Source organism: Hippocampus bargibanti, linkage group LG20 (genome assembly GCF_051943395.1).
Source record: "Hippocampus bargibanti isolate YZ-2025 linkage group LG20, ASM5194339v1, whole genome shotgun sequence".
Lineage (NCBI taxonomy): Eukaryota > Metazoa > Chordata > Actinopteri > Syngnathiformes > Syngnathidae > Hippocampus > Hippocampus bargibanti.
Window position 1 is genome coordinate 286,473 of NC_142753.1, and position 27,565 is coordinate 314,037.

A 27,565-nucleotide genomic window follows, 5' to 3' on the forward strand; every position below is an offset into this window, starting at 1 on the left:
TATATATATATATATAGGGCCGAAACTACCAGTAAGACTTTAGTTCGCTGAAGAAGCAAGCATCTTGGATAAGAAGCCAAACGTCCGACACCTTCAAATGACGGCTGAAGAAACCTTTTCATCGATGGACCACTTCTGTACGACTGAGAGCTTACAGACATTATGCAGTACGGTTTATTTCTTTAATTATAATACCATAGCACATTTATTATACATAAAATAAGGTATATTTGGTGTAGTTTTATGGCTTATTTAGTTGTAAATTATGTTTTACATGGGAACGGATTCTTCTCATTTTAATATTTTCCTCTGGGAAATAAATTTTTGGGATGCACACTTTTCGCCTTCCACACACTGTGCCTGGGAAGCAACGAAGTTCGTAAGCCAAGGTATCAGGTGCAAACTATACACATTAAAAACTCACAGTTCTGTGGCGCTGCTTGACAAAGCTCTCGTGCTTCTCTTGATTAAGTGTTTGGTTGTGTTGCCGCGCTTCGTCCTGCTCGCGTCTGATGGTAACTTCTGCCTCTTTGCTGGGCCTGAGTGGAGTCTTCCCATTCCAGCGCCACTCCTCGTCCAGTGCGTTCCTGCCATTGCTAGAGTCACTCAAATGTTCGACCGAATCACATTTTTCCAGGTCCGAAGCGATGGTCTGGAGGCTGCAGATGGACATCCGGTCTTCCGCCTCTTCCCTCCGGCCCCAGCCATTCTCTCGGTGCTTTTCCACCCACAACCGGGTTCTTTCACCTTCTACCCAGGTACTTTCTGCCTCGACCATTCCTCCAAAGCTACCGATCGGAACGCTCACCGTAACTCGGCTCTCCGCCTCGGCACCAAGTGGGGAGCTTCGACCGCCGCACATAGCTCGTCGGGCCCCGCTAGCGCAGGCGTGGCCTCGCTGCGCATGGATTTGCTCGCTTATCTGCTCTAGGTTGCGCAGAGCCAGCGAATAACGCGTTTTGACTTTTGCGACTTGCTCCTCCAGTTGGATTACTTTGACCTTGTGTTCCTGAAAGACAAAAATCAGGGAAATTATTTGGGCGGGCTTGATGTTTCACAAATCAGGGAGTAATAAAATGGATGGCCCTCCTGAGAGACAAAAATCAGGAAACTCTCTAGTGGACAGTGATACCTCAGCTTACGAACTCAATCGGTTCCCAGAAAGTGTGTGTGAGGCGAAAAGTGTGTCTTCCAAACATTCATTTCCCATAGAAAACCATTAAAATGAGAATAATCCATTTCCAGGTCCCCATAAAACATAATTTCCTACGGAATAACCCTTAAAACTACACAAAATATACCTTTTTTATGTATAATAAATGTGCTATTGCATTGTAATGAAAGAAATAAACTGTACTATATAATAAAGTCGTTTTATTTACCTTTGTGATGGTCGTCAATGTAGTTGCCGCTTGATAATATCCGTGTGAAGTTGCCATGATTTCTCAGCGATAATACCCTCATTCACACTGTCCCCTGCTAGCTGCTTTTCGTGAATCCAAATCAACAGAAGTTTTTCAACCTCTTCTATTGCCTGAAACGGTTGCTTAGACAACACAGAAACGCCCTTAGCCACACGTAGCAATGGTCGACTTAGCATCCTGGTACTGGGATGCTAAGTCACACAAACGCACACCTCGTTGGTGTTTTTTGAGCTCCTTCTTCTGCTCGACCGTAATTTTCTTTTGTGTCCTCTTCGTCTTAACACTCGGCTGTGGTGGGGTCTTTTTCGGTCCCAAAAAAAGCAAAAGTATCCACTCCATAACAAACCACGTCTCCACTGAGTGCACTCAAAAAAAGTGTGTGTGGAAAGTAGTCGGCAGCCACAGTGGCGCTGTTCGGCTATGCGGTTTGGTGCTCTTCCGCCGAAAAGTAGTCAGCTAGCCATTGTGGCGCTCCGTGTGTTTCCCAAAAACTAGTTTGTGTTCCAAGATTATAGTCTTGCGAATTTAATGTTCGTAAAGCGAAAGGTTCGTAAGCTAAAGCGTTCGGAAGCCGAGGTATCACTGTACCATGTTTTCCTGAAAGACAAAAATCAGAGTAGATAATAACCGAGGCAGAAACCAAATGAGAATTCACGTGCTCCTGTATTCAGCATAAGATGCTTTACATGAAAACACAGATTTTGACGACAGACACACAGCGTTTTAAGCAGGCTGTTCATGACCCGTTGAGAAAATCAAAGTGGGGGAAGCTATTTTTAAACTCCCATACACCCGGGATTCTGGGGCATTCGGTAGGTCAATAAAAGGACAAACGGCGAATTAAAAACAAACAAACAAATGAAAAAAAAATAATCACACGCCAGACTTCACCAGATTAAAAATGTTATTTCGCGCCTAATGAACAAATAGGTGGGGGTGTATATGACAGCGTGAGCCACTTGCATTAATCACTAAAAATGAAAGTAATTAGACTAATCAGCACATCAATCACTTCACATTCCAGCCCGACCCACGCGTTGACCTACAGTGCAACAGTGAATCACTTTTCCATCACGTCCAAATGTAGACACATGTGAGTGCGGATGCCGCGCACATCTGTTGTGCGTGAACAATGAGTGAGATATTTGCATTTTCATCATGGCTAAATCACAATCATCCAAAAGATTCTAAATTGGGGTGACTTGACTGTGACTGTGAGCTTGATCAACCCTCATGTAAAAAAATATTTGCAATGAGGCATTGCTCAGGCAGCTTAGGAAAGAGAAAGAGTCCGCATTTAAAAGCGGCGATCGAGCAGTTTACAAACTCACCCGAAACAGGCTGACAAAGGAAATTAACATCGCAAAGAAAAGTTGTGCGGAGAGGCTTCACAAACAGTTCTCAGCTAACGACTCTGCATCGGTGTGGAATGGCCTGAAAGCAATAACAAATTAGCGTTTACCATCCCCCCAAGCAGTGTACGACAATGGTATGGCTGATGAGTTAAATACATACTTTTGTCCATTTGAAAAGGACACCCCCATTTCCCTGGTCTGCCCACCATTACCAGAAACTACCGTATCTCCGCCCTCTGCCCTACAGATCCACCAACTGGACGTTAGACGGCTCTTCAAGCAGCAGAAGATCAAGAAAGCTGCGGGACCTGACAGAGTGTCCCCCTCCTGCCTGAGAGTCTGCGCTGACCAGCTGGCTCCGGTCTTCACACAAATCTTCAACAGATCCCTGGAGCAGTGTGAAGTCCCATCCTGCTTCAAACAGTCTACTATCGTCCCAGTTCCAAAGAAACCAGCACCCTCGGGATTGAACGACTATAGACCTGTCGCTCTGACGTCTGTGGTCATGAAGTCCTTTGAACGCCTCGTGCTGAACCACCAAAAGAACATCACCGGACCTCTGCTAGATCCTCTTCAGTTTGCCTACCGGGCAAACAGGTCCGTGGAGGATGCAGTCAACATCGGACTGCACCACATCCTCGACCACCTCGACAACACAGGAACCTACGCAAGGATCCTGTTTGTGGACTACAGCTCTGCGTTCAATACCATCATCCCAGAACTCCTCATCCCCAAACTTCTCCAGCTTGGTGTGTCCCCCACGATCTGCCAGTGGACCCTCAGCTTCCTGACAGGACGGACACAACAGGTCAGACTGGGAAATAGCAACACCAGCTGAAAATGGCGCGTCACAGCAACATCCGTGACACTCTGACGAAGGCGGAAGTAGTCGCCGAAACATGTCAGGTATTTGAACACCGACAATACACTGTCTGTAAGTAAGGAATCTGCTTAACATTAGACTGGGAAATATATCATCCACAACACGAACCACGAGCACTGGAGCCCCGCAGGGATGCGTCCTCTCTCCATTGCTCTTCTCTCTCTACACGAACGACTGCACCTCAACGCACCCGGCTGTCAAATTCATAAAGTTCGCAGACAACACCGCGGTCATCGGTCTCATCAAAGACGGCGACGAGTCTGCGTACCGACAACAAGTGGAGCAGCTGGAGCTCTGGTGCAGCCGTCACAACCTGGAGATGAACACGCTCAAGACAGTTGACACTATCCAACTGCCTTGTGTCAACCGTTGAGACCTTCAAGTTCCTGGGAATCACAGTCTCCCAGGACATGAAGTGGGAGGTCAACACCAACTCTATCCTGAAAAAGGCCCAACAGAGAATGTACTTCCTGAGGCTGCTAAAGAAGCATGGCCTGCCACAGGAGGTGCTGCAAGATTTCTACACGGCTGTCATCGAATCCATCCTGTGTTCTTCCATCACCGTTTGGTGCGGGGCCGCCACAAAAATGGACAGTTAGGACGGTGGAAAAAAATAATTGGCTGCCGTCTTAATGAGACCAGACGCGTGGATGTGTCTTTTTATTTCTTTTCTTTCTGCAACACAGTATGGCAGAAGGGATGGGTGAAGTCGCATGGGTTTCGTCTTCTGATTAACATGAATCTCCTCCAGATTGTTCTGCAAACTATGCAAAACATTACGTATACGTAATACGTACGTAATACGTATACGAACTTCAAGACGGCGCCGCGAGAGTGGCTGCCTTTCCAGCAGCTCATGTATTTTGTTTTTCTACTTTCATTCCTTTCATCACTTTGCTGCTGTGAAATGTAAATTTCTCCAATGTGAGACTAATAAAGGCATATCCAATATCCAATATCCAATATCTAATATCCAAAATCCTACTGTACCCTCCGCACTCCCCTCAGGCAGGCGCTACCGATCCATGCGCACCAAATCCAGCAGACATTTAAGCAGCTTCTTCCACCAAGCCATTAACCCTTTCAACAGTAGCCAAAATGGAACTGTATAGTGCCACTTAGCAGTTTTTTGACGACGATACTAGTGCAGCGTGTTCTACCGGAAACAAATTCCTTGTGTGTTCTACATACTTGGCAATAAAGATGATTCTGATTGTGATTCTGACATTTTCTCAAAAGAGGAAACTAAACCTCATATTCAGAGTTGCCTTATATATGGATAAATATTGCTATTTTTTTTTTGGGGGGGGGGTAGTATTTTACTGTAAATGGTCTGTAAAGTAAAGCTTTGTTACTATGGCAGCAGCTGTGAAATCACTCTAGAGATAAAGCTGTATTTTATTGTGTTGTATTGTATTCCCGTTAGCATAGTGGATGCAAAAAGCAACTGCAGCCACGATTGTAGCTTCTATTCTATACGATTCATATTCTGGTGCATCTGGTCTATAAAAACCGTTTTAAAAGAGGTCATTCATTGAAGATGTGTCTGATTCAACGAAGTGCCTCATAGTGCGGGAATACTGTTAATTGTCGGAATTGACCTCGATTGATAAGTATGGCCGGGGTATACAGTGATACCTCAGCTTACGAACTTGATTGGTTCCCATAAAGTGTGTGTAAGGCAAAAGGTTCGTCTGCCAAACATTTATTTCCCATAGGAAACCATTAAAAATGAGGTACCCATACAACACAGGTGTCAAAGTCAAGGCCCTGGGGCCAAATCCGGGCCCGTGAAAGCAAATTGAACTTGTGAATTTCCATGATGCTTGCTAAAATCCTAAGTCAAAGTCAAAGTCAGCTTTATTGTCAAATATGCTAATATGCATGACATAGAGCACAGATGAAATTAATGTCCTCTCGGACCCAGCGTGCAAGGCACTAATAGTTGGCTAACGTGGCTAAAAAAGACATACAATTGAAACAGACTATACGTGTAATTTCTGAATGTAAAGTGAGGTAGTGTCGTATGTAAAATGAGGTAGTGACATATATAAAGTGATGTAATGTAGTAATGCAAAAACAAACAAGAAGAAAGGGTGGAAGTGGTTGAAGTGAGGTCTTGCAGAAAAAAATGAGAAAGAACAAAAAATAGAGTTCCGGATGATAGTACAGCGTGTAGCATGTCCTCAGAGTTCGGTGAGTGTGGCAGTGGGAATGGGCAGGGTGGGCAGGGCTGGGAGGGAGTTGAGTCTCCAGACTGCCTGGTGGCAGAAACGGGTAGGAGACTCCGCAGTCTCCGACCCGATGGCAGCAGGCTGAAGAGGCTGTGGGAGGGGTGGGTGGGATCGCCGGCGATCCTGATGGCTCTGCAGCTGAGGCGGGTGTTGTAAATGTCTAGAAGGGGAGTGGGGAGACACCGATGATCTTCTCAGCTGTCCTTACGATGCGCTGCAGAGTCTTACGACAGGACACAGTGCAGGCGCCGTACCACACGGTGATACAGCTGGTCAGGATGCTCTCGATGGTACCGCGGTAGAAGGAGGTCGTGATGGGGGTCGAGGCTCCAACTCTTTTGAGTTTGCGGAGGAAGTACAGGCGCTGGTGGGATTTCTTGGCCAGTGATGATGTGTTGTAGCTCCAGGACAGGTCTTTGGATATGTGCACTCCCAGGAACTTGGTCCTGCTCACTCTCTCCACTGCAGCACCGTTGATGGTTAGTGGAGCATGCTGGGGCCGCACTCTCCTAAAGTCCAGAACAATCTCCTTCGTCTTCTCCACATTCAGACGGAGATTGTTGTCCTTGCACCACGTGACCAGGCGGCTGACCTCGTCCCTGTCGGCTGTCTCCTCATCGTTGTTGATGAGGCCCACCACAGTTGTGTCATCCGCAAACTTTATGAAGAGGGTGGAGCTGGGTGATGATGGTGAACAGTCATGTGTGAGCAGAGTGAAGAGGAGGGGGCTCAGCACACACCCCTGGGGGGCCCCTGTGTTCAGCGTGATGGTGCTGGAGGTGTTGTTTCCAACTCTGACTGCCTGTGGTCTCCCCGTCAGGAAGTCCAACAGCCAGTTGGGTGCTGATCCCCAGTTTGCTCAGTTTGTCGGTGAGCTGTTGGGGGATGATGGTGTTGAATGCTGAGCTGAAGTCGATGAACAGCATTCTGACACAAGAGTCTCTGGTCTCCAGGTGGGTGAGCGCTGTGTGGAGAGCAGTGGAGATGGCATCATCGGTCGAGCGGTTGGGCCGATATGCAAACTGGAAAGGGTCATTGTTGGGGGGGAGGATAGCCTTGATGTGGTTCCTAACTAGCCGCTCGAAGCACTTCATGAGGATGGGAGTGATGCGACCGGGCGGTAGCCGTGTGGCAGGTGGGGGACGACTTCTTAAGGACCGGGATAATGGTGGTGGCTTTGAGGCACGTGGGCACAACAGCCTGGCTCAGTGAGGTGTTAAAGATGTCCGTGAAGACATCTGTGAGCTCATCCGCGCAGTCTCTCAGTACACAGCCAGGAATGCCGTCGGGACCCGGGGCTTTGCGTGTGTTGGTCCCTCTGAGGGATCGCCTCACGCTGTCCTGGGACAGTGTCAGCACCTGTTCGTCGGGAGGTGGTGGGGTCTTCTGTGCTGGAGTGATGTTGTCTGCCTCGAAGCGGGCGAAGAAGTCATTCAGTTGGTTCAGCAGAGTGGTGGAATTCTCGCAGGTCTGTGGAGAGGGCTTGTAGTCTGTGATGGTCTGTATCCCACGCCAGAGGTTTCTGGTGTCTCTGCTGTCTCTGAAGTGGTTGGCGATCCTCCTGGAGTGCTGTATCTTGGCCATCCTGATGCCACGTGACAGGTTGGCCCTGGCTGTCCTCAGGCCCAGCTCATCCCCAGCTTTGTAGGCAGCGTTCCTAGCCCTAAGGAGCCTGTGGACTTCACCTGTCAGCCATGGCTTCTGGTTGGCCCGGATGGTGACAGATCTGGTGACAGTCACGTCATCCATGCACTTCCTCATGTAGGAGGTAACAGAGTCTGTGTACTCTTGGAGGACGGTGGTGTTGTTGTAGGTGGCCGCTTGTCTGAACATGTTCCAGTCGGTGTTGGAGAAGCAGTCTTTGAGTGCCTCTGACGACCCATCAGGCCACACCCTTATCTGCTTCTTGACTGGTTTGACGACTTTGACAAGTGGCCTGTATGTGGTCATTACCATGATAGTGGAGTGGTCCGAAGCTCCTAGGTGGGGGAGGGGGTATGCTTTGTAGGCTCCTTTGTGTGTGGTGAAAACATTGTCCAGAATGTTGTTACCTCTAGTTGGAAAATTAATGTGTCCATGGAGTTGTGGAAACACACTTTTTGGGTTGGCATGGTTGAAATCGCCAGCCAGGATAAGGAAAGCATCTGGGTGGGCTGTCTGTTGCTCGCTGATGTGCTGGTAGAGTTCATGTTGCTGTTGTTAATTGAGCTGGTAAACTGCTACCAGCAGTATGACACTAAATTCCCTCGGCAGGTAGAATGGTCGACATTTTATGACCATAAGCTCCATCAGTGGTGAGCAGTGTTTGCATACCACCACAGCGTTGCGGCACCAGGCATCACTGATGTAAACACAGAGTCCTCCGACGCGTGTCTTCCCCCCCTTGACGAGCGCTCTGTCTGCCCGGAAGCTAGTTAGCTGGGCTAGCTGGATGGCACTGTCCGGTATGCTGTCGTTCAGCCATGTTTCCACAAACACAAGGGCACAACACTCACCCACGGTCTCGGAAGTTGAGCGGAGAAGTCTGATGTAGTCCATTTTATTGTCCAGCGAGCGTACATTGGCCAGCGTGATGGTAAGAATGGTCGGCCGGTGGGGTCTAGCCGCGAGATCGTGCGGATACCTCCACGCTTCCCCCTCTTCTGTTTTCTCATACAGCGCTTGTGGCGCCTCCACTCTGGGTTGGGTGCAGGAGTGGGGGTCGGTGGAGGAGTGAGGGTCAATGGACGAGCCGACTCCCTGAGCAATCCATACTTGCGTAGCACTTCTCTTTCAGCTGATTTTGGTTTTAAAAATGAACTGCCGATGTCGAGCAGAACCTCACGGGAGTATGTACGCCGCGTTTGTAGCGAGGTCGACGGAGACGAACATTTACACAAGTGAGACAAACATAATAACACAAAAAAAACAATTTGCCGGGAGAGTAAAAGTAAAATGTCCTATTTTTGGATGTAAACCACAATATGAGTCATTATTCTTGACTTCAGATTTGAAAACTAGTTATTCATTAATTTGTTGTGCACTCTATATGTAATATGTGGAGGGGATTAAACATTCTAATGGCTTCCCCAAATTCATAACGGCTCTCGAGAGGAAACCGTAACTACAATGTCATAAAACATAATTTTCGAAGAATAAGCCTTAAAACGACACAAAATATATTTTATTTCATGTATAATATATGTGCTATTGTACGTAATTAAAGAAATAAACTGTATTGTAAAATAAAGTCATTTTATTTACCTTTGTGATGGTAGTTGTCAATGGATGACAAACCTTTAGGTTGCCTCTTGATGATATCCGAGTGAAGTTGCCGTGCTTTCTCTGCGATAATACCCTCACTCACACTGTCCCCGTCTCGCTGCTTTTCGATAATCCAAATCAATCGACGTTTTTCAACCTCTTCTATTGCCTGAGATCGTTGCTTAGACAACACAGAAACACCCTTTGCCACACGTAGTAATGCTCGACTTAGCATCAGAATCAGAATCAGAATCATCTTTATTGCCAAGTATGTAGAACACACAAGGAATTTGTTTCCGGTAGAACACGCTGCACTAGTATCGTCGTCAAAAAAACTGCTAAGTGGCACTATACAGTTCCATTTTGGCTACTGTTGAAGAGTTCAAAGAGTTAATGGCTTGGGGGAAGAAGCTGTTTAAATGTCTGCTGGATTTGGTGCGCATGGATCGGTAGCGCCTGTCTGAGGGGAGTAGTTGGAAAAGGTGGTGGGCAGGGTGCGGAGGGTCCAGTAGGATTTTCCGCGCCCTTGTTCGGATTCTTGCAGTGTGCAAGTCCTCGAGAGTGGGTAGGGCGGTGCCAATGATTTTTTCCGCCGTCCTAACTGTCCGTTGAAGTCGGATTTTGTCCATTTTTGTGGCGGCCCCGAACCAAACGATGATGGAAGAACACAGGATGGATTCGATGACAGCCGTGTAGAAATGTTGCATACAGGTACTGGGACGCTAAGTCACACAAACGCACACTTCGTTCGTGTTTCTCGATGCTCTACTTCTTCTGCTTGACTATAATTTTGTTTTGTGTCCTCTTCGGCTGAACACGAGCCTGTGGTGGGGTCTTTTTCAGTCCCATAATAGCAAGCGTATCCTTGATAACAAACCACCGTATGCACTCAAAGAAAGGGGTGATGAAAACTAATCTGGCTGTTTGACAATGTGGTTTGGTGCTACTCCGCGGAAAACTAGTCTGCCAGCCACCGTGGCGCTCCGTGTGGTTTGGTTCATTTGCCAAAAACTAGTTTTTATGCCAATATTATATTCTTGCAAATTTAATATTCGTAAAGCGAAAAGATCGTAAGCTAAAGCGTTCGTAAACTGAGGTATCACATGTCACTACTTGGACATGCAGTAAGATTTTCTTATTTATTCATTGTTTTAGCGGTTGTATGCAAACAATCAAATAGCCTTTATATGAAAATAGAAAATATCACTTTGGTGGAAAAAAATAGCGCAATTCCGCTAAATAGCGGACATCTGGGATCCCTGCCGTGTAGACATATATTCGTTCGACGTACATGGCTAGCTATTAGCTATCTATTGGCTAGCTAGCTTGCCTTCTATCTATTTGCTATCTAGCTCCCTGGCCGGCTATCGAGCTATCTATCTATTAGCTATATAGCTATCTAGCTGGCTGGCTAGGTATTAGCTATCTATTTGCAATCCAGCTCCCCAGCCGGCTATCTAGTTAGCTATCATTTAGCTCTATAGCTATCTTGCTGGCTGGCTTGCTATTAGCTATCTATTGGCTGACTAGCTAGCTTTCTATCTATTTGAGTTATTCCGGCGTGTGGCTACCGCTGCTCACCCACAGAAAAACTCATCCTGTGATTGAAAAGTGACCTTGAGAGTTTTGAAAGGCGCTTATAAATGAAATGTATTATTATTGTTATTATTATTATTATTATTATTATTATTATGATTCATTTAGGTGTTAAGTCACTCTATTGGTTCGGTATTTTTACGGATGCTAAAGTCAATCAAGTATTCATCTGTAATTTACGAATGAGGGCAAAATAGATGACAGCCGTTAAATTTCAAGACACCATTGTCCCAAGTGCTTGTGAACGTGTTGCAATTTTGAGCATTAGAGTAATTTGTTGCCTGACGACGGCAGTGCAACACGACAACGTTTTCAGAACACAAAGCAGTGTGGGCGGCGGGTGTCAGGTGTGAGAAACTTCACATTCTCTTCAAAATGATTGCCATTCTGTCTGGAATGACAATATTGGAAGCGGGGAAATCAGTCCGGAACGCAAATGACAGCTAGCCGGGGAAAAAGTCTTGAAAAGCCGCTTTGGAGATTGACGTAAAAGCAGCGTGACATGGTTTGAGATGGAGGAGTGTAGATGACCAAAGTGCAGTAAAACGGCAAGGCCAGATTTGGGGAGCGGGAGGAATCTCAAAAAAAGTTTCACCCCCTCGTACTGCCAAACTTCCAAAAAAGGAACTGTGACCAATCGCAATACTCAAGAAGACAGTCATGCATACCAATCAACATTGGTGGACACAAGGGACACGCAGTTGAACACAGGAAAAGAAAACGATACAAGAATTTCAATTAAATATAACCTTTAACACTACTACCACTAATAATAGTGTTGACAATAACAATAATAATAATAATAATGTTGATATTAATAATCATAATAATATTGTTATTTATGATATTGTTCATGATAATAATACTAATAACAATAATGATATTCAAAGTCAAAAGTCAAAGTCACCTTTATTGTCATAATAATAATAATAATAATAATAATAATAGTTATGATATGATGATACTAGCATGATATTAATAATAATAATAATCATTATTATTATTATTATTATGATATGATGATAGTAGTTATGACAATAATCATCATCATCATCATCATCATCATCATAAGAAGAAGAATCACAATCATCACAATAATAATAATTATTATTATTATTAAAGTAATAGTTATAATAATAGAAATGATAATGATGGTATTATTAAGATGATAATAATCAGTAGATGAATTATAATTACAATAATGCGTATAATAATGTATTGGTATCATAAAATAAATGATCATTATAAGAATAAATATGAGTATGGTACTGATTATGATAATAATGATAATTATACTCAGCATAAGTTATAATAGTAATAGTTATAATAACATAAATGATAATATATTTATTATGATACTAATTATAATAAGAAAAAGAATAATTATAATAATTGTTATGATACTACTACTACTACTAATAATAATACTAATAATTGGATCAAGAAATGCTTCAGGCACATACCTCCAGTATGTGATTGAACTGAGCCTTGAGTTGAAAGTAGGGTTTGGACTTGAGTATGAGCTTCTTCAGTGATTTTTGGAGTGCTTGGACTTTGGCTTCAGCTTCCTGGCACAGCTGCGTGACCCGCTGGTGCTCATGCTCACTGCCAAAGCGCTCCTCCTCTGCCTCGTTCACCTGATAAGCAAAAGGTTCTCCTTTCTTATTCATGATCGCATCGACTTAAAAAAAAATATTGTGAAAAACTCGCTTGATTTTGTCAAGCGGTCACGTGATATTTTATATTGTCCATGAGATGTTGAGAGAGAAATAAACCAACACAATGGTATCGTGTTTAGAGTTTAATTTCATTTGGGCCTGCGTCGACATTTGTTTGTATTTAGTGCTCCCAAATGTCGGTGCGCAAGAGTTGTTGTACACTGAATGGACTTTTTTAGACTCCAATATCATGCAAATTCGATCCATGCATTAGAAATAACTTTAAGCGTGACAAAAAGAATCAGATAGTTAGAGGAGTTGTGTTGGTTGATTCGCAACTCTTTGTATTGGAATTAAAGGACAAGCGACGTCTCCGGACAAGTTGTGTCCATAATTTGTCAAATGGCTTCAAATGACTTCTACTGGGCCTATTCTCATAAGATTCCACCGCATAGAGCTATATTTTACCTTCTAAGACTCGCGCTGAACATTCAGGAAGTCTTGTTTTTGAGTCGGTGACGAGTCCTCACGTGACGTCAGAAAAGGACCGCCTACTGACCGACCAAAAGACGCATTGTAGCGTCTTTCCATCACGTCAATGTATTTTGCTGTACTGTTTTTTTAAACCCTTGTGTTACATCCAAAAGCCGACGGCAGAGGGAGTCCAAGCTCCATGCAAGGAATGTATCAGCCTTTGGAAACGGGCTGATGCATTCCTCACAGCTCGGTGGCCATTTTCTTGCCTCTTATTGGGTGAGACATTCCCCCCTGCCCGTTTGCCTCAAAATGACACAGAATAAATTCTTTAATCAATTGCAAACATGTATGCTTTCCTCTTCAGAACTATTTGAATCATATTCATAAGTGGATGTGTAACAAGAAAGCATATTCTCAAGTGATAATCTGAAGCCATTGTTTTGATTCTCCAGCAATGCAAGACGTCTTGGCGTGACGTCAACAACTGGGGGCGGGGCTTTCTGAAAATGCCCAATTCGCAGCTCAATCTTTTGCAGATGTTGGACACTTTAAGTCATTTTTATTACTGTTTTGCATTTGACTAAAAATATCATACTGCGTGTTTTGGGTATTTTAAATGCTATAAAACATTTTTCTGATGTCAGTTAGGAAACAAAAAAGTGATGTCGGTTGCCCGTTACGGAGTAGTATCGCAGCAGTGAGGGAGGGGGGTTACAGAAATATATCCTTCCTTACGGCTTGTGTACAGTCTCAGGGTGCTGGACTTGGGATGGAACCCTCCGTGCATGGTGAGGAGTTTTCGGGTCTTAACATCCGTGGTCTGAAACTCTTCCTTTGGCCACCTTATTATTCCTGCAGGGTATCTGATCACTGGCAGGGCGTAGCTGTTTATTGCCCGGGTCGTGTTCTTGCCATTGAGCTGGCTTCTGAGGACTTGCCTCACCCGCTGGAGGTATTTGGTCGTAGTCGCTTTCCTTGTTGCTAATTCGAGGTTGCCATTGGCCTATGGTATACCGAGGTACTTGTAGCTGTTTTCAATGTCTGCTATTGTTCCTTCAGGGAGTGAGACCCCTTCAGTGTGGACTACCTAGCCCCTCTTAGTCTCTTTAGCCAGTAGGTGTGGACCATATCCGGGCCTGGTGCCGTCCAGTTTTTCATACCTGCCGCTGTGATGGTAACTGGGTTCTGTTCAGGGAGGTTGCTGTGCTCCTCTTTCAGAGTCACCAGCCATTGTGCACTGCTGTTATGTGCGACCTCTTTCTCCCATATGCCTTTCCAGTATCTTTCAGTTTCCAGCCTTGGAGGGTCTGCTCTGCTGTTAGAACCCTGCCACTGAGCGTATGTGTGTGTATATATATAAATAAATGTTCACAAATTCAGAGTAAGATTGTTTTATGATCCTAATTATTTGTCGCTTTGATTGCTGGGACACTGACCGTCGTCCTAGTTTTATTTCGCATCGTATGCAAACTATTAAGTCCGGTCTGAATTTGTCTTGTCTGTTGTTAAATGACCATAACTTTGGATTTGAAATATGCTGTTCATGCTCACTGCCGAAAAGCAGCCGCACATCCAAATTGTTCCTGCTGTCAGGTAGGTGTCAGGTGCAGCAGGGTGTCTGTATTTGTTCTGTCGCTTCTGTAAATGCCATTGTGTGATGTGAATGCAATGCGGTTTAAATCTCTTTCTTGAACAAATTGGGACAAATACAGTGATACCTTGGCTTACGAACTTAATTGGTTCCCAGAAATGGTGTGTAAGGTGAAAAGTGTGTGTTCCAAACATTAATTTTCCATAGGAAACCATTAAAATGAGAATAATATGTTCCCAGGTTCCCATAAGACATAATTTTCAACGAAATAACCCTTAAAGGACAACCGACATCTCCGGACAAGTTGTGTCCATAATTTGTAAAATGGCTTCAAATGACTTCTACTGAGCGTATTTTAATAAGATTCCACCGCATATAGCTAGATTTTACGTTTTAAGACTCGTGCTGAATATTCCGGAAGTCCTTTTTTTGAGTTGGTGACGAGTCCGTACGTGACGTCACTGAAGGAACGCCCCTGATCGGAAAAAAAAGGACACATTGTAGCAGTCCTTCCATCACGTCAATGCCTGGTTGGTCTGAAAACCTCGTGTTGTGCCAGAAGAGGGCATCCAAGCTCCATATAAGGAATTTATCAGCCTGTGGAAACGCAATACACTGTCATGTCTAACAGAGGTCGCCATTTTCTGCCTCGTTTTTGGGACGCTACATTGCAGTCCAGATGCCTCAAAATGACACGGAATACATTCTTTAATCGATTGCAAAGATGTATGCTTTCCTCTTCAGAACTATTTGAATCATATTCATGACTGGATGTGTAACAAGAAAGCATATTCTCCGAATCTGAAGCCATTGTTTGGATTCTTCAGCAATGCAAGACGTCTTGGCGTGACGTCACGAACAGGGGGCGGGACTTTCTGAAAATGCCCAATTCGCAGCTCAATTTTTTGCAGATTTTGGACACTTTAAGTCATTTTTATTGGTGTTTTGCATTTGACTAAAAATATCATACTGCGTGTTTTGGGTATTTTTGATGCTATAAAACGTTTTCTGATGTCAGTTAGGAAACAAAAAAGTGACGTCGGTTGTCCTTTAAAGCTACACAAAATATACCTTATTTTTTGTATAATAAATATGCTATTGTATTGTAATTAAACAAATAAACTGTACTGTATAATAAAGTTGTTTTATTTACCTTTGTGATGATCGCTGATGGCTTGATGGAATGGATAGCTTTTTGCATAAAGTGTCTCAAAATGTCTTTGGGTTGTACATCTTGGAAGTTGTGATCTTGCAACAGCAACAGATGCAAGAAGACACACTAGAAACGTCGTTAATAGCTGGTTCCCTTGCTTGTTTTTAAATTTCAAATTGAACTGATGGCTTGTGCGGGTTATTTGTGGAGCCTGATTGATGGGATATTTTAACCTTGCAACCTACACTCTGCCTTTAAACTATCAATACAGTTGAAACGAGTCCAAATTTCCCTGATTTTTTTATCCATTTTGTCACTCTCTCCCTGTCGTCTGCCTATCTATTTTTATGTGCAGCTCTGTGTTTCTGTAACCCCCCTCCCTCACTGCTGCGTGTGTCCCCTCCCTCCTCTACCACCAATTTTGACCAATCACATGCGGCTTTAACCGAAGACCGGGTGCGGGGAATAGAGGGGAAAACGCCTGCTGCCATTTCCAGCTTCGTTCAAGAACCGGCTCGTTCGCGAACGCCACGTCACTCATTGAGGAGCTCCGTGTGTTTCCCGAAAAATAGTTTGTATGCCAAGATTATATTCTCGCAAATTTAACGTTTGTCAGGTGAAAAGTTCGTGAGCTAAAGCGTTCGTAAGCCGAGGTATAACTGTACATCGAAACTACAATTTAGATGGATATATTTTAGCCGGTTTGATTTTTTTTTCAGTTGCTACTTGAGTCTGTGAAAAAGAGAAAAATAAATGAAAGAAGCTCGGGAAACTCAGGAGAGAGGGGAGATTGAGATGAGTGCAAAGTGAGGAAATTTCCCATTGAGATCACACGATCTATACAGGCAATCCATACTGTGTGTACAGAAACGGCCAAGCCCATGATTGTGCAATTGATTTTTTTTTTACACCCCCATTCAAAATATCGCACCATATATGAGTCAACTTTATTCGGGAAGATTAACTCATTCACTGCCATTTCCGAATTTATTCAGGAATTGAAAATGTGACGTAGAGCGCCATTCCCGAATTTTCTCGGCTTTTGGTTTTTCATGTTTGGGTGCCGATAAAGGGGTTGCCATGGCCTCTGGCAATGTTTTTTCCCTCCCACAAGGGGCACCATCTCCCTTTTTTTCCATGATAGCGCTTTGTTCCAGCTTCAGCTGTTGTGAAAGCGCTATCTAAACCAATATGAATGTATTGCATTGTATTTTTGACAGCTGCCTTCATTTCAAACTCATAACTCCAGACCCATATAATTTAGGAATTAAGTTTTTTTCTGATGAAAGAAGAGAGTCTCAGGTTTCTTATGTTGTATTGAACGTGTATGTCGTCCTAAAACTCAATATTCGGTGGGTCCTGGAATTCGAGTGTCAATGACAAAAACCCTGGCACTGGAGTGGACACCGTGATGTCACGAGAGGCTGGGTCCTGGAGGGGAAATACATTCCCCTAAAATGGCTCCACCCAGCGAGAATTTTGGCCCCATCTGGTGGAAGGCAGCAGTCCAAACCCCACACCTGTGGCTGATCATGGCTTGATTGCCATGCATGGCGTTTAAGGTCCATTTGTTGTCCTCTGTGGAGGAACACAGAGAAACAGATTGCTGCAGGGAACTCGTCCCCAGTTGGGACCATAGCACGGAACCTTGCTAATGGTGGCTAGGCTACCCAGGAAGGACATGAAGAGGGGTGTGGCCTGGAAACACGTGGAAAACAACCCCATCTTCAGTTTCACCTCAAAAGAGACTTTGTTATGATTTAAAAATTGGAAGGGACGTTATTCTCGCCTTTTTTTTGCCTGTGAATTCCCCCTGAAAGCCTTTATTAAAATCTTTGTTTGCATTCAAACCTGTCGCCCGTTGCCCTTCTCGTCCTGGCCCACTGGGAGCTAGCCTCTCGTGACATCACAACATATTTAATAATAAGTGCCTTTCAAAACTCTCAGGACACTTTACAGCAGGGGTCTCAGCCTCAATTTAGCCGGGGGCCGCTGGAGTCAGAGTCTGCATGAGGCTGGGCCGCATAAGGATTTCCACAAGAAAAGCGCAGATAAAACATGCCAATGTTTTCAAAATCTGTGGCGCGTGCGCACTTTCAATCGGTGATGTTATTAAACCGTATGTCATGCATTTTAGCATATTTGACAATAAAGCTGACTTTGACTTGACTTGACATCAGATTATTAAAAAGGCGTATACATGGCAGAAAGATCCGGATAGCTAACGCAGTTCTCTTTCTCTAATCGTATCGGATGACGACAGTTATCCGAATTTCTCAACACTTAGTGTTAAGTTTCAGTTGCACTCGCGACGTGCCTATAATAAGTAAGTACAAGCACACAGCAGCTCTCTGAGCGTGATCGGCCAGGATGGACATGGCTACTGACACGGACGCCATAGGCCGGATCAGAAATCACAGAGCCTTCTTCATTTCTGAGCTAAGAGCAGCGGAGGACTATAGGAGCTGAGTGGAGTCGGCGGCATCAGGGCTTCTCCTCCGCCCAGCTGACTGGAGGGAGGAATGAATGAATGAGTGAGAGAGCGAAGCGCCGGACAGCCTGACCAATGTGCCGCCCTTCAGAGCCTTTTACCCCACCGTGGTTTGTTCAGCTCCACACACCGGTTTTATTCATATCAATCATGTGGGCCGCACTGACATTAATCTTTCATATTAAGGCGGGCCGCAAAATATTCTTTCGCGGGCCGCAGTTGGCCCGCGGGCCACGAGTTTGCTTTACAGCATTCATGCATTTAAGCTCAGTTTGAAGAAAATTGATATTCTTTAAATTAGACAATGTAGACAATTTCGGGCAACAGCTGCAGGAGAAAACAAGATTTTTTTAAGAATAGACCTTCAGCGAACCTGTTGACCAGGGGTGCTCATTACGTCGATCATGATCTACTGGTCGATCGCAGCGTGACAGTCAAAAAAGCATTCGTCAGCCTATCAAACGTCCCGTCACTTGATTGACACACAGGGCAACCATTCAGATGACAACGCATGCGTAAACAACGGGGCTAAGCGCAGCAAAATTTACAAGCTAGTCAGCGAATTACCTCAGATTTTAAGACCTTGCTAAAACATGGTGATCAAAATGAGTGAGAAAGCTGGACCAAGAAGGCAAAAACATATTACTTTCATACGGAATGGGAGGTGGACTTTTTCTTCAACGATGTCTTTTTCAAAATGCGTATTGCTAAGTGTAGGCACGATGCGTTCCCAGACTTCTTGAATTATCATTGCATAATCCACCAACAAGCGTAAGACGCTAAAATGAACATTTGGAAATGTGCTTGAGGCTGGCTGTCAACAGCTACTGTCATCAAAGTAAACTCAGGTAATTACAAAATATGTTAATAGTTATTTATTATTCGTTGTATTAAGTTCATCCTGTCTACTTGATATCTAATTTAAAGCAGATTCTTTACTTACAGACAGTGTATTGTAGTATCAGGTATTTGAACACTTACAATACACTGTAAGTAAAGAATCTGCTTTAAATTAGTTATTTATTATGTTATGTATATGTAGTTATTATGTGTGTTGTGCAATATTTGCTTATTCAGTTATGCAAGGTACATCAACATACATTGTACATACAAAGAGTCATTAATACATTTGAAAATAATTATGTTTTGCATTTTTGTAGTGGGTAGATCATTTTGACTTGGTTGTTTGTATAAGTAGCTCGTATGCTGGAAAAGTGTGAGCACCCCTGCTGTTGACGATTTCTCTTATAGAGTCCACATTGACTTTTAAATGCATGTAAAGTATTTTACATTACTTTTTTTATTTATTCATTTCGCGCTCAGGGGCGTTCCTTCAGTGACGTAGGGTGGACTCATCACCAACTAAAAAAACAAGACTTCCAGCGTGAGTCTTAAAAGGTAAAATCTAGCTATATGCGCTGGAATCTTTGTCAAATAGGCTCAGTAGAAGTCATTTGACAAATTATGGACACAACTTGTCCGGAGACGTCGGTTGTCCTTAAAGGAGTTGTGAGACCTGTTGCGGGCTCAATATTATAAGGTGGCCGCGCTGGCGTGTAAGGCGCGGGATCATCTTTTGAAGAAAAATGAAGGCACTATAAGGCGGTGCGGTGCGCCTTATAGTGTGGACAACGCGGTATGTGTGATCAGGATGTGACTATGAAGATAAACGAATACCTTTGCAGTAGCGTGGTTGAGCATCTCCTGCCAGCTTGGATCCATGGTGTTCCTGTCAGCCAACAGGCCTTGTTCCGCCACGTACAACATCTCTCTGGCGGCAGAGTGCATAGACACAGCCCTCTCATACCTCAAGGCAGCTTTTTGGGTTTCCTGTTGTGCCTGAAACGGAAGAAAAAAAACAATCAATCAATACGTTTTGTCATTGTTATGATCTGCATATTTCTTGAACGGGGTGAGTGATTGTGCGCGTCGATTTTGTGCAACAAAGCAAGTACTGTATTTCACCAAACACAAGATGACAAATAAAGCATGCTTATGCCCCTCCAAATAACAGGACTCCAATTTAGTTCAAGTCATTCACTGCCATAAATGCAAAAATGTGTCATTGTCACTTGAATTCTAGGACCCACAGAATATTGAGTTTTAGAACTACATAAACATTCAATTCTGTCATCAGAAAAAAAGAGTTAATTTCTTAATTATATGAATCTGGAGTTATTTGAGCTTGAAATGAGGGTGGCTGTCAAAAATACAATGCTATATAGATTGATTTATATCACGCCTTAACGACAGCTGAAGCTTGGACAAAGCGAAAAGGGGAAAAAAGAGAAATGCTGCCCCTTGTGGAAAAGAAAAAAAACATTGCCAGAGGCCATGGACAGCACTTTATCGGCACCCAAGCATGAAAAAAAAAAAAACATTCGGGAATGGCGCTCTACGTCAGATTTTCAATTCCGACTTTCTGTCATTGATTATCCACCCCAAGAAACAGTCTGTTTTGTTGTTTTGTTATAACAATGACAACGGAGATTTTATTCTATCCAATATTGTGACATGTGATGGTGTCTTCCAAGACGCCACCTTTTCCTTTCTCAGTTGGCAATATTGCTGAAAATTGAATTACTCGATAACGTTTCCTCATGAAGAATGTACGTAAATTTGTGGACTGTTGTAATCGTTGTTTTACATATGTAAAGTTGACATCGCAACTCATTGTAGTTGTAGTCATCAGTCACTCAACCACACGTCCAATCGGCGTGACGACAATAGAGGTGCAATGAGTGACGTACTACGTACTGTATAGGAAGCAACAATTGCGCATGCGCACGTCACAATATCACATAGAAGAAAATGTCTATTGTCATTTTAATAATACAGTGATACCTCGCCTTATGAACGCTTTAGCTAACCAACTTTTCAATTTAAGAGCATTAAATTCTCGGGAATATAATCTTGGCCTCCGAACTAGTTTTTGGGAAACACACGGAACGCCACAATGGCTGGCGGACTAGTTTTCGGCGGAAAAACACCAAACCACACTGCCGAACAGCGCCACCGTGGCTTTCGGACTAATTTTCAACACACCCTTTCCCTGAGTGCGTACGTGGTTTGTTATCAAGGATACATTTGCTATTATGGGACTGAAAATGACCCCACCATAGGCTAGTGTTCAGCCAAAGAGGACACACAAAAGAAAATTACGGTCGAGCAGAAGAAGGAGATCATCAAGAAACACAAACGAGGCGTGCCTTTGTGTGACTTAGCGTCCCAGTACCAGTATGCTAAGTCGACCATTGCTACGTGTGGCTAAGGGTGTTTCTGTGATGTCTAAGCAACCGTCTCAGGCAATAGAGGAGGGTGAAAAACTTGTGTTGGTTTGGATTAACGAAAAGCAGCTAGCAGGGGACAGTGTGAGTGAGGGTATTATCGCCGAGAAAACACGGCAACTTTACTCTGATATCATCAAGAGGCAACTACATCAACGACCATCACAAAGGTCAATAAAACGACTTTCTTATACAGTACAGTTTATTTCTTTAATTACAATACAATAGCACATTTATTATACATAAAATAATGTATATTTGGTGTCGTTTTAAGGCTTATTTGGGGGGAAATTATGTTTTATGGGGACCTGGAAAAGTATTATTGTCATTTTTAATGGTTTTTCGATGGGAAATAAATTTTTGGCCTTACACACACTTTCTGGGAACCAATTAAGTTCGTAAACAACAAAACCGAGAGTATTTCTTAATCAATGGCAGAAAGTGGAACTCCAGTGTCACGTTTGAAAGGTGTCCCCTACTACCTTCCAAATGTGACACTGGAGCACCGCAAAAAAGTCGGCAGGAGGCAGGAGGGAGGAGCTAGTTGTACTTGACGAATCGTATTAAATAAAGACAGCGACAACTAAATCGAAAACAATAAAGTCATGAGAACAAAAAGAGCCCAAAGTAAAAAACAAAAACACTCAATAATTGAGGTTTGCACACCCAAAAAAATGATGTTTTTGGATTGGATACATTTGACAGCAGCAAAGTGATGAAAGAAATGAAAGTAGAAAGGCAAAACACAGGAGCTGCTGGAAAGGCAGCCACTCTCGCGGCGCCGTCTTGAAGTCAAAAGAACAACAAAAAAAACTACATAACAAATAACATGACAACTCAAAGACACAGAGAGCCATTCATTCTTAAGCACTTGCTGTACCCTCTATGTTACATAAAGCAGTTCCAGATGAAAGAGGAGAGGATCAAAGCATCTCTTCACCAGTGGATCAGGGACATCATGGTGGAATGTGCACGTCGACTACAAGCTAAATGTTGAAAGCAAACACGCAGCTGTAATATCCATTGAAGAAAAGAGATTGTCTCACATCTCCTGTCCCACATAAATCAGCTTCAATTCCATCCCGCGACAGTTCCATATGACTGGGAAATATATCATCCTCAACACGAACCACGAGCACTGGAGCCCCGCAGGGATGCGTCCTCTCTCCATTGCTCTTCTCTCTCTACACGAACGACTGCACCTCAACGCACCCAGCTGTCAAATTCATAAAGATCGCAGACGACACCACGGTCATCGGTCTCATCAAAGACGGCGACGAGTCTGCGTACCGACAACAAGTGGAGCAGCTGGAGCTCTGGTGCAGCCGTCACAACCTGGAGATGAACACGCTCAAGACAGTTGAGATGATCGTGGACTTCAGGAAACATCCGTCACCACAGCTACCCCTCACACTATCCAACTGCCTTGTGTCAACCGTTGAGACCTTCAAGTTCCTGGGAATCACGGTCTTCCGAGGACATGAAGTGGGAGGTCAACACCAACTCTATCCTGAAAAAGGCCCAACAGAGAATGTACTTCCTGAGGCTGCTAAAGAAGCATGGCCTGCCACAGGAGGTGCTGCAAGATTTCTACACGGCTGTCATCGAATCCATCCTGTGTTCTTCCATCACCGTTTGGTTCGGGGCCGCCACAAAAATGGACAAAATCCGACTTCAACGGACAGTTAGGACGGCGGAAAAAATCATTGGCACCGCCCTACCCACTCTCGAGGAATGGTACACTGCAAGAATCCAAACAAGGGCGCGGAAAATCCTACTGGACCCTCCGCACCCTGCCCACCACCTTTTCCAGCTACTCCCCTCAGGCAGGCGCTACCGATCCATGCGCACCAAATCCAGCAGACATTTAAACAGCTTCTTCCCCCAAGCCATTAACTCTTTGAACTCTTTCAACAGTAGCCAAAATGGAACTGTATAGTGCCACTTAGCAGTTTTTTTGACAACGATACTAGTGCAGCGTGTTCTACCGGAAACAAATTCCTTGTGTGTTCTACATACTTGGCAATAAATATGATTCTGATTCTGATATAGGCATCAGCGCTCTGCGCTGACGCTCCTTTCTTCTTATCGCGGGCTCCTCAAGCCATGCATCCATCCAGCCGCAGACTGTCCAACAGCACCGACCTTCCGCTGAACAAAGCGGGGCCGTGAAGAGGCTGCCCATTACAGGCGCAAAAAAGCACAATGGCCCCTGTGGTGTCCAGCGATGACAGTCGAATGGCATCGACATTCCTCCCATTCAAAAACAGTACTGGCATATCTATGCTGCCGAAAAGGCGCAACCGCTCAGCACAGTCTCCTCCTTGATGAATGTTGTGGTCAAAAATGCTGCAAAACAATCCGTATCCGTTCCACGTGACGCACAACAACACAAAGTGACAAAAGAAAACACAAAAACAACAAAAAAGCAAGGCTCATGAGAGCACTTGCTGACGGCTGTTACTTTCAGCAACATTGTTACAACTGAATGGCACATAAAAGGGAGACTTTTCTGTTGTCTATTTCAACTCCCCTCATTCACCAATAATGATAACCTCGACCAGTGTTTGAAATAACATCTGCCTCTCGGCCCGGGGCGTACAACTTTTATGTCGGGTGTAGACTTTCAAAACGTCCGACAACTTCTTCAAGGAAAAATAAAAAAATGAAAAAAATCAAACCTTTGTTTTATTCAATAAAGCAAAGCTAGAAGCAAACAGCGTTCGTTTGGAAATTTGCATACTCGGCACAGCAGCCAATCAGAAGCCTGTTTTATGCTTCAGATTATACCGTGACTGTAAAGTGTACTTGAGAGTTTTGGAAAGAGCAGTCCACGTGGCATTTAGCAGACAACGCAGCGCAAACATTGCATTGTGCACCATGACGACAAACGACAACTGGAGCAAAATCTTTGCAGCAAGGGATTTTTACCATAAAATTAAGCAAGAGAGCATTTGTGCTAGGTACTTCCTTAATTTAAAAAAAATCCTTTATACTTTGCAACAATGTTTTCTTTTGTGGTTAGTCGTCTTATTGTGTTTCAAGTTGTGAAAAGACAAAGGGGTCGGGCAACTTTATGGCCGGGCAGGCAACTTTTCAGAGTTGTCTGCCCTGGTGTCCGCTAACTTTTTGTCAAGAGTTTCAGACACTGCCTCTACCCTGAAAACATAAGTATGTGTCGTGACCGCTGTCCCTCAAAGGGTGAAATAAAATAAGTGAAATAGAAGTCGATCTGTATTCCACACCTCCCTTATGAAATGTTTTTTTTTTTTCCGTTTGTGATTGAATGTGAAGCTAGCTGCTCCTCCAAGCAGAGTGAAGCACACTCGTTTGACTTTGACAAAGTTGCTCTCAGTGAAACAGAGTCATGGATGCCATTTTACATCTTGTTGCTATTGCAAGTAGAATTTCTGACATTCTATTTTTAGAGTTTATTTTATATTCCATCTTAAGAGAGTCTTGTTCCATGAAATTTGGTATTGTGTGCCACCCCACTGCTGTGGGATTTTATTTGTTTACTCGGTTTACATCATCACACATTCGACTTCTAGCCATATAAAAAAAGTCTAGTTTTGAGAAACCTGAATTAAAAGCAAAAATACAAGAAGTTGCTCAGTCAATGGCAGCCATTTTCAGATCCTTCTTTCTTTACATGGATTTACTCATGTCTCAAAAAAGGTGTCAAAAAAGTGCAATATCAATAAAGGGGTGGATTTCTCTGCTCTTTGTTTTTCCAATATAAACAAATGAATCACAGTGATACCTCATCTTACACACTTAATTGGTTCCCAGAAAATGCATGTAAGGTGAAAAGTGTGTCTTCCAAACATTAATTTCCCATAGGAAATGATTAAAAATGAGAATAATCAGTTTCCAGGTCCCAATAAAAGACAACTTTTGACTAAATAAGCCTTAAAACTCCACAAAATATACCTTATTTAATGTATCATAAATGTGCTATTGTATTGTAATTAAAGAAATAAACTGTACCGTATAATAAAGTCGTTTTACCTTGAAATGGCGGGCCAGATTTGGCCCTCAGGCCTTAACTTTGACATGGGTGCTCTAAATTGTACCCAAGTGTGATTATGTAGCGAAAATATACAGTATTGTCCATAAGTTCCACACACCTCTTTGGCCAGTCTACGGGCTTCATAGTAAGGCCTGGCTTTCTCAATAGAGGAACCGAGTTGGGAACCCTGAGCATTCAGCTTCCGAGCAGAATCGGTGAGAATTTTCCTGTAACTGGACCTGGCATCCTGAAGAAAAAACACACGTGAAAGTATGTCTGAAATAGCCTAAAAACAGAATATGACAACGAGAGAGACTTGACAGTCGGGGGATGTACACTACGTGCAGTGTTCGATAAACAAACTTTCTCACATCCAAACTCAGCTCCAGTTTGTTGATCTCATCGCTGGCATGGTTGAGCTGTTCAAGTTCCTCCTGGTAAAAACAGGAAAAGCCACATGAATGAAAATATGTTGACCGGCATCATCAATTGTACCCAAAATAGTATCAGAGGACCCTCAACCAAGGGACAGAAAATGTGTCCTTTCAAAGTCTGTAAGTACAAGCAACTGGACACAATTCTAAAGAATGTATGGTTTAGACGTGGCAGCTGCGTTAGCAAAAGACAGTTGTTTCATATACACTGTATTTGGTTAAAGAGTGCATGAAAGGGTTCGAGATGTGTCTCGCTATTTACCCGTTTAAAGAGTGAGATAAATTATTAACATGATCTGTGTCGTCATAGAAATAAATATTTGTGTAAAATATAACAATAGTTCACACAGTTTATTCGCGAGCGTTTATTATTTCAGAAGTGTGGTTGCCCTTTAATTAGCAATTCAGATACAAAAATGGCTGGTGATCCCTGCTTTGTTCCATCTTTCCTTAAAATGTCATATTTGCTTCAAAAGTCACCAAAAATACATGTTTTAATTGTGAGTAGCGGTAGTTGTATACCTCCCTATTCAAATGTATTGGGATAGTGAAGCCACTTGATTTCCCCCCCTGAAAGTAGGGAGAGTGTAAAAAACATAAACTTAAGCTTCGTGTAATAAATCAACAACAAAATACAGTTTGTTTAAGAGCCGGCTTCGTTGAGAGCGTCTTACCTGAATTCTTGGGTCCAGCTCCTCCTCGTGTTTACCAGCATCTTCTCGGTCTGCCGTTTTCAACTGAGACTCAGTTTGTCCATCACCTCCACGCTGAGATTTGACTGCTTCGTCCCCTCCTTTTCGCCTCCACGCCGCCGTCTTCCCGCCCGCGCCTTTCGCTTCTTCCCCCGGCTTCTCCTCCCTCAAGTCGGGCCGTTCGGAGCGCCCGGCGACCGCCGAATTTTTACGCAAGGTTTCGGGCTCCATTTGCGGCCGGCCTGTCGCTCGCTTACGGTTCGCACCGCGTTAAACTCGCAACGAAACGAGGCGTGCGGTGCGTACGTATCTTACGTGACTTTTGGAGGGCAGAGGCGGCCTTAGTAGTCACCGAGTACATCGTCGAGTTGAGGCTTCCGTGCTCGATTTGGCCGTCGAGCTAACGCTAGCTAAACACGCCATATTCAATAAAGCAGGCAAAGTGTGACGGCGAACCCAGGATGGTTTTGCACATGACTCTTCCCCGTTTAGGTATCAGCGTGTTAACTATAATAATAATACATTTTATTTCAAGCGCCTTTCAAAACACCCAAGGACACTTTACAATAAAAACAATAAAACAAAGCACATAACAATAAAACCATAAGTAAAATGATACATAATAAAATAGCAGATAGAACTATACATCGAAAGCAATTTTAAACAAGTGGGTTTTGAGGTGAGCCTTGAAAATAGGGAGGGAGTCAATATTGCGGATGTTGCGTGGAAGTGAATTCCAGAGTTTGGGAGCAGAGCGGCTGAAAGCTCTGCATCCCATCGTGGTGAGACGGGCAGAGGGCACATAGAGACTATACAAATAATAATAATATATTAATTAATTAATATTAATTATATATAATAATAATAATATAGAAATAGAAACTATTTCAGTAACATTGACCACAAGACCACTATTTTTAGGCGTGGGGTTGATGCGAAATCTTAAAACATTTTTGAATTAATATATTTGATGAAGTGAACAATGATCGATCACTGGTGTCAAAGTCAATGCCCGGGGCCCAAATTTGGCCCGCC

At 43.6% G+C, this 27,565-nt stretch overlaps 1 protein-coding gene across 1 annotated transcript; it reads right to left on the bottom strand.

Moving 5' to 3' along the window:
* sh3bp5lb (SH3-binding domain protein 5-like, b) lies at nt 1-27,329 on the bottom strand. The gene is made up of 6 exons (XM_089023375.1): nt 26,513-27,329; nt 25,776-25,838; nt 25,523-25,651; nt 19,783-19,944; nt 12,199-12,372; nt 1-1,009 (listed from the first exon to the last, which is right to left on the bottom strand). Exons 1-6 carry the CDS (start codon nt 26,759-26,761, stop codon nt 413-415), a joined length of 1,374 nt encoding a protein of 457 aa, XP_088879501.1. The 5' UTR covers nt 26,762-27,329; the 3' UTR covers nt 1-412.
* Nucleotides 27,330-27,565: the final 236 nt, after the last annotated feature.